The sequence below is a fragment of the Nicotiana tabacum genome, chromosome 8 (assembly GCF_000715075.1).
Source record: "Nicotiana tabacum cultivar K326 chromosome 8, ASM71507v2, whole genome shotgun sequence".
In the NCBI taxonomy this organism is placed as follows: Eukaryota; Viridiplantae; Streptophyta; class Magnoliopsida; order Solanales; family Solanaceae; genus Nicotiana; species Nicotiana tabacum.
The window spans coordinates 87,005,373-87,012,667 of record NC_134087.1 but is presented as its reverse complement, the minus strand read 5'-3'; the positions used below and the strand labels follow the sequence as shown (position 1 = coordinate 87,012,667).

General features: G+C 33.3%; 1 protein-coding gene across 2 annotated transcripts; it reads left to right on the top strand.

The window, feature by feature from the left end:
• The first annotated feature begins 1,318 nt into the window (after positions 1 to 1,318).
• LOC107759597 (peroxisome biogenesis protein 16-like) lies at positions 1,319 to 5,297 on the top strand. 2 transcript variants are annotated; one of them, XM_016577573.2, is made up of 9 exons: positions 1,319 to 1,439; positions 1,543 to 1,709; positions 3,018 to 3,075; positions 3,391 to 3,607; positions 3,699 to 3,964; positions 4,055 to 4,323; positions 4,757 to 4,824; positions 4,915 to 4,976; positions 5,059 to 5,297. In XM_016577573.2, the coding sequence occupies exons 2-9, from the start codon at positions 1,641 to 1,643 to the stop codon at positions 5,118 to 5,120; spliced, it is 1,071 nt and encodes a 356-aa protein (XP_016433059.2). In that variant the 5' UTR covers positions 1,319 to 1,439; positions 1,543 to 1,640; the 3' UTR covers positions 5,121 to 5,297. The 2 variants fall into 2 exon arrangements, with proteins under 2 accessions (XP_016433059.2, XP_016433067.2); XM_016577581.2 differs by lacking the exon at positions 1,319 to 1,439 and having other exon boundaries at positions 1,618 to 1,709; positions 3,018 to 3,091.
• The last annotated feature ends 1,998 nt before the right edge of the window (positions 5,298 to 7,295 follow it).

Genomic DNA, 7,295 nt, shown 5'->3' with positions numbered 1-7,295 from the left:
TTAAGTAATTAGGATAATTTGGCTTGCCTAGCTTTCACCAGTAGGCGCCATCACGGCTCTCGAGGGTGTGAAATCCGGGTCGTGACAGCCACAACCATTTTGAAAAAGTAAACAACCTACGATGGAGATTAAAGGCATGACTCTTGGAAGAGGAAAGAGAGGCTAATTAAAAGATTAAAAGACATGACAATTGATTTTTTTTTTCCAAAGCAGATAAATAGGAAAAATGAGGAAAAGGGAAAATTTTCATAAATTTATACAATGATAAGAACTTTCTGATTAGCCAACAAATCATAAGGAAAATTCACCTCCTCTTGATCTTTGAAACAAAATTTAAATGTTGTTATTGGAGGAACACCTTGTATCTGGAATGGGCAAAATTGATACTAAAAAAAAAGTAACAAAAAATAAATTAGATATTAGTAAAACTTATTGTATAACCAAGAGAAGTTAGAGCGATAAAATTGAAGTTTACCTATGCAAGCAAATTTTTTATTGCAAGTTCAGCATTAGAGTGTAAGAAGGATAAAGAACTTTTTCTAGCCAATTTCGCATACTATACATATGCTACAAAACAAACCATTAGCATAGATGAAAAATAGCATTCTTCTATACTCATTGCAATTTTTCTATTAACTGCTAGAGAAAGTAAGCAACCTAAACTCAACATAAGAATGTTATGTAAGTGTAATTTATTGTCGCCAACAATATAGTTCCAGATTCGCTATAACTACCAAAAATAAATGCGATCCTGCTTTGCAAATTCTGCATATTATACATTTGCAACCAAACAAATAATTATTATAGATGAAAAATGACAATATGTTGTACTCGCTGCAATTTTTCTATTAACTGCAAAAAGAAAATAAACAACCTAAGCTCAACATAAGAGTGTTATGTAAATACAAAATTTTTTGTCGCCAAAACATAGTTCCAAAATTCGCTAGAATTACCACCTGAAAAACGTGATTCTGCTTTGCAATTTTTTTTAATCTCACCTTGCAGTCAAGAAACTTACCCTAAGAAAAAATAGATAAAGCACAAACCCTCTCTTTCATATTACTGCCTTCTGCAGTAACACAGTGGTAGAGAGTTGGCTTGCTTTACTCTCATTCCATACAAATTAAATAGGTGGAAAGAAGAGGAAAAGACTTTACTATTTTTCAATGGAAAAGACGTAACTCATGAAAGAACAAAAGAAGAGGAAATAAAAGAGTACTTATAAGACGTGACTTTTGGTTTTTTTAAATTAGCACATAAAAAAGAATATATGAGGAAAAAGGTAAAAAAAAGGAAAAAAAGATAAATAGAATGATTGGCCAAAAAAAGGTGCCAACAACTTTATATATATATAGAAGTTTCAATTAGTGATCTTTCCCATATGCTTGTTGGATTATAAAAACGCTTAGCTCACCAACATGAATGTGTTAATCATTTAAGTAATTTGTTTTCTTCTTGTTCAAATCATATTAATTCTGATCCAGCACCAACCTAAACACACTGCCATTTCTGATGAGTGAAAGTGCATTTAATGTCATCTAGGTTTGATCTGAAAAGCTATCTGAAGGGACCGTTGACTTTGGATTCAGCGTAGCCTTAAGTGATTGAATCATTGTTGGGTTTTTGGGAATTCTGGTGTTATGGAGGCGTATAAGAGATGGATTAGGAGGAATAAAGATTTCGTGCGTCAATTCGATTCTCTTGCCAATGTAAGCCCATCTTAGTTATCAATTTTTTTTTTCTGTAAATATTTTGATCATCTTTGCAATTAAAAAGCTTTTGAATGCCTTCTGCTTGTTTAGGAGTGTAAAAAGTTACTCTAGTTTTGACTGGCAACAAGAGTGATAATTGGACTTAATTTTGATATGGTGGATGAATGTAGTGACGATTAATTCTGCATGTTCAAAGTTGTTCTTAACTTCAACATTGAGATTCCATAACCTGCTAACTAAATGGGATCTTTTCCCTCTCAAAGTTTGTACCTTTCATTGGTTTGTGCTTTTCTGAGCTTAGCCAAAAAGGATAACACATTTCTCAGCAGTCTGGGTTTCTGTTGAAATAGCAGGCAGTCAAGAGAGAGTTAGTTTGAAATGGATGCTTAGAGTGTTTCATTATGTTGGTTTTCAAATTCTGGTGAATGGGATATAATGTTTGTGGCTGGCTGTAAACAGTGGCTCCAAGGGGTGTCAACTGACACGGCAAAGCCGGAAAAATACACTATGTAGATAGCTAAAAAAATATTTTTTAAATGTACATATACTATGTATTGAATCCCTTGACTTATTCGTATATTTATTTCTTTATATTTTGACACCTCTTAGTGGAAATTATGGCTTCGCTACTGGCTGTAAATACACTATAACATAACTTGTATCATTTATGGTTGAAGCTGTAATTGATTATGAAAAAATTGGTGGCTGCATTGTCGGAAAATCTCATCTGAACAACTAATACATAGTGTGTCAATCACCACAAATTTTTTAGTTTTTCATGAATCAGCACAAATTTCAACTTTTGGCACCCTGCACGGTGCAGGATAATGGGGTACTTGAATATTAATCGCAATTCATTTGCGCTGTAGCTCTTATAAATATGAATCACAACTTAATGAGACATGGAGAGAGAGAGGAATGGCCGTACAAGCACAGAACAATCTTCCCAGTGTGCTTGCAATGCCTGCTTCATCCTTTTTTTTTTCCTTGTTACTCTAAGGAGTTCCTTGTTTGCTCAAGGCAGACATTTGCCAATGATATTGTCCTCATGCCACTACTTTTGCATTCAAACTTGGATGGAAGGCGACACTGCTTCAGATATTACGTTGAAAAATTAAATTGTCGATGGATTTTCCATTTTTGGTTATATCCTATCATTTTTAAAAATTATTTATATTACTTGTTCCTTCAAATACTGGACCTACTGGCTGTTGCATGCATAGCTTCCCTCATATTTGACCGAGATAAAATATGGTTATCAACAAGATGAGTATATTTTAATAACTGTTTCCTCTTCTTGTTCAGAATTTTACATGGTTCCTCCCAGATGAGTTTGCTGAATCAGAAATCGGGCCAGAAGCAGGTTTTGTGAAATTTTGGTAACAGTCATCGTTTTGCTGCTTTTAGAACAGTCAGAATATCTTTCTAAACTCATTACTTCTATGTTGAATTTAGGATCACCCTTTTCCATGTTGGTTTCATTATGTCAAAAATTGCTAGTTTAAGAACGAAGTAATGTCTTTATTACAAAGTTTTCCTTGCTTAATATCTTATTTTCCTTTGGGGTATACCTAATGAGAAAAATGAATAAGGATTTACTTGAAAGGAAAAAGGGACTTTCATTTAGCAATTTTACTTTGCTACCTATGTTTTTTATCCTGAACTGTGTTCTTTGCAGTATCATCCACCGTAGGAATGATTACTACCATAAATGAATACATAATAGAGACAAGTCCAACCGAGGTGCATACAAGATGTGCCGAGTCTTCTTTTATTCCTTTATCATTGTGCCTTACTTTGCTGAAAGACTTGGAAACAACGATTGAGGTTGTGGCCGAGCAACTTTATGGTGAAAAGAACAAATGGATTTTGATTGCTGTTACTGAGGCTGTCAAGTAAGTGTCCCAGCTAACTTATTCATACTCTCCAACAAATTCATTTGGTATTTTATGACTAAATATTTGCTCTATTATTTCGTGTTTTCAGGGCTTGTATTAGGCTGGCTATCTTCAGGAAGTCTGGGTACAAAATGCTTTTGCAAGGAGGGGAGACTGAAATCGCAGAAAATGATTCTGATTCTTTAAGTCCCCAAGAAACGAAGAGGCGGCTTGATAAGCCTAGAGGGAATGGAGAGTCTGGTATCTCAAATGGGCAGAACCCTGGGAATCTTCAAGGCAGGGCAATATCCGCTTTGAGCGGCTTTGGCAAGAATGCTATAATGCAGCACCCTCAGGCAATAATGGAACCTCCAAGTAATCGTTGTTAGCTCTGAGCTACATTCAGGTGATTTGATTGTATTTCTCACTTGTCTGTTATTAATATTTTTTCAAATCTCTTTATAGGTAAACTAGTTGAGAAGCCTAGTCTACGGACTTTCTTATCTGAGAAAGGTATTCCTGGAGGCTTCTTTGTGACGGGGGAGATTTTGTTCATCATAAGGCCTCTTATTTATGTACTATTGATGAGGAAGTATGGGACACGGTCGTGGTTTCCCTGGTGCGCGTCACTGGCTGTGGACCTAATTGGAAATTGCATTCTCTCAGTTACATTGATGTCTCAACATAGCGGGAAAAGCCAGCAGCTTCAGTTTTCTGACTCTGAGAAAGATGAGGTTAGGATACTTCAGAATTTCAACAATCTCTTTTTCTCCTCTTATGGAATCCAAGTTCACTTGTGCTGACTCTAGATTTCGTCTCTGGCCATACCCTTCTCACGTATAAGCTAACATGGCAGTTGATGCCTCCTTGAATTAACAGCATTTGTTCTTTAATGTATTCTCATTTTTTTCCTGGTTGGATCTTATTCTGTACTTTGGTTGTGTCCCTTGAATGTAGTTCCTTCTTGAACTGGACTGTGCCTTATTTCTGTCTTAATTATATCAGTGTCTTGTATGTCTCCTCTGGCTTCTTTAATACACTCCACCCCAGCGCATACTTTTTTTTTTTTTTGCATGGAATCCAGTAATTTACCAACTATGGTAATGAATCCTGTTAAATTCTTTTCTATTTGCTGAATAAAATGATTTTGTTAAACATCCTATGCAGTTAAAAAGGCGAAGAATGTTATGGGCATTGTACCTCATGCGAGATCCACTTTTTACCAAGTATACCAGGTAATTGTGTTCTTTGTTATTGCATATGCTTCATATAGTTATGGTATTGCTAAAGTAGAATGATGCTAATGCCGTCAGTTATTATTGTAGGCAAAGACTTGAAAGCACTCAAAGGCTAGTGCAACCTGTTCCCATTCTTGGATTTGTTGCAGGTATGTTTGAAGATATTCGCGGAGTTCAGTTTTTGCCATCTATTTTCACTATATTTTGACAATGTCTGATCTTGAAATGCAGAGAAATTAATTGAAATTCTTATTGGAGTCCAGACGCGGTACACATACATATCTGGTTCATAACAGGGGAAGCTATGAGGAGAAACTTGTGTAATTTGTAGCCTCTACATTAATATTTGCAATCTCTGTCTTTATTCCTTTTCTTGGGGTTTTGATATTGAGGCGTAGTTGATTGATTTATTTTTTTTTCACTTAGGGAAGGTTTTGGAGGACTTTTACTATACATCTGTGTTGTCTTGGTGGGCTTCTGTCTATTTCAATTTTCATCCCCACCCCACCCCACCTGACTCAATGTATGTTCCAAAATATTTAAAGTATATTAAACCTTTATCAAAAGTTATTAGAGAAATCAATAGTTCAACTACTGCATCTAAGCGGTGAATGTAAAGATCAGAACTTCCTAATAGTGAAGCTTGATCTAAATGCTTGAACTGAAATACTCACATAATTGGGACAGTACTCTTTTTAAGAGGTCAGGCCAATAAAGATAGATTCTAAAAGGTAACATGTATGATGTATTGGAGTTCAAATACAGTGGAAACCCAATATACTAATCATTTAGGACATGAGAAACTAGCAGTGGGATTTCGTAGAAAGCTTCTGGGGAAATTTGAGAATTGTTTTCTTTTTCCTTCCTTTTTTTGGTTAAAGAAACACATAAATATTGCTTTTATATCAAATCAAAACATCTAGAAAACCAATGTTTTAAAAGGTGGGGACGTGAGGCGAGGCGTTTTACCTCTGATGAGGCGAGGCGTAAGCCCTGAGACATGGGGCGTAAATCCCACGGATCATTAAATTTTACTAATTTCAAGAATTTTAAGATAGTATAAAATAAAAAATAATTATAAAAATTACATTAAAATCACAAAATTATAACAAATACTCTCTTTAAAATGTTTATAAATTATAATTCAACTATGAATAATACGAAAAGTATGACAAATATCATAATATGCAAATTAGCTACAACGTCATTACAACTCAAACATCAAAAGTAATGTATTAGATACGAAATCTTATATGCATCTCTTAAGGAGTAATGAATCTTGAAAGAATTTCGATAATATAATTTGATATTTTTCTTAAAATACTCCTTTTATTTAATATGCTTTATATTTGAAAGAGAGTTTATATAAAAACATAATTCACAATTTAATTTAAATATGATTCTCTAGCATCGTTTATTTTTAAGTTTCAACAATTAATAAAGTGACACATAAGTCACCATACAATACCATGATAACTAATTACTTGTAAATAGTTACTAGCTAATACTAAGCTATTAAATTAATAAGTTTTGTATCTCGTAAACGTGGAAAAACTAAAATTTAGAAAAATAATTATAAAAAAAATTATGGACTATTATATAGTAAAGACATAACAAAAGTTAATAAATAAATACTTTTTAAATGAAAGATTTATTTAAAATTAAATATCATAGCAGTCTTAGTGGATAACGTGCAATAATTTTTATTTCAATTATGACATAAAATACTCTCAACTCAATGATATATGATTAACAAAAAAATAATTTTGAATAGTCAACGATTTATTAAGAAAATTTGAGGATTTATAAGGTTGGTTACACACAATTGCATAAAGTTCTATTAGGCGAGCCTAGTACACTAAGCATTGGGTGTGCCCGGGGCGTAAGCCCCGATGGCTGAGGCGTAAGTATTACAGAACTAAGCCCCACACATAAGCCGAGAGACATTTTACGAGTGCTCCGCCCCGGGGCAAGCCCCAGACGAATTCAAATTCTGCCTTTTAAAACAGAGTAGAAAACACAAACACAATCAAAATGTATTTATTGTTTCGAATCAAACAAAACCAAATCATAAATTCAAAATAGCCTTCCTCTTAAAAATATTCACAATAGCAGGCTTAGCTTTGGAATATTACCTTTTCGACATTCTTTTTATCATAGTGCGTTTTCCCGTAAGAGATTACTCACGCCTTTTTTTTTTTTAAAGATTAAGACGTCTAAATCTGAATACACGTTTTAATATCAAGATGTGTATTAAGATTAAGACATCTGAATCTAAATAAATATTTGAATATTAAGATGTGTATTAAGATCTGAAAATTAAATGATTAAGACTGTTTGATTTTTAACAATTAAATGTATAAAATTTATCTTTATTTGAAAATTAATAAACATAAAATTCAAATGAAATACTAGTTAATCAAATATTCTATCAATAAAATATATATTTTTTTAAAATATGATAGTTG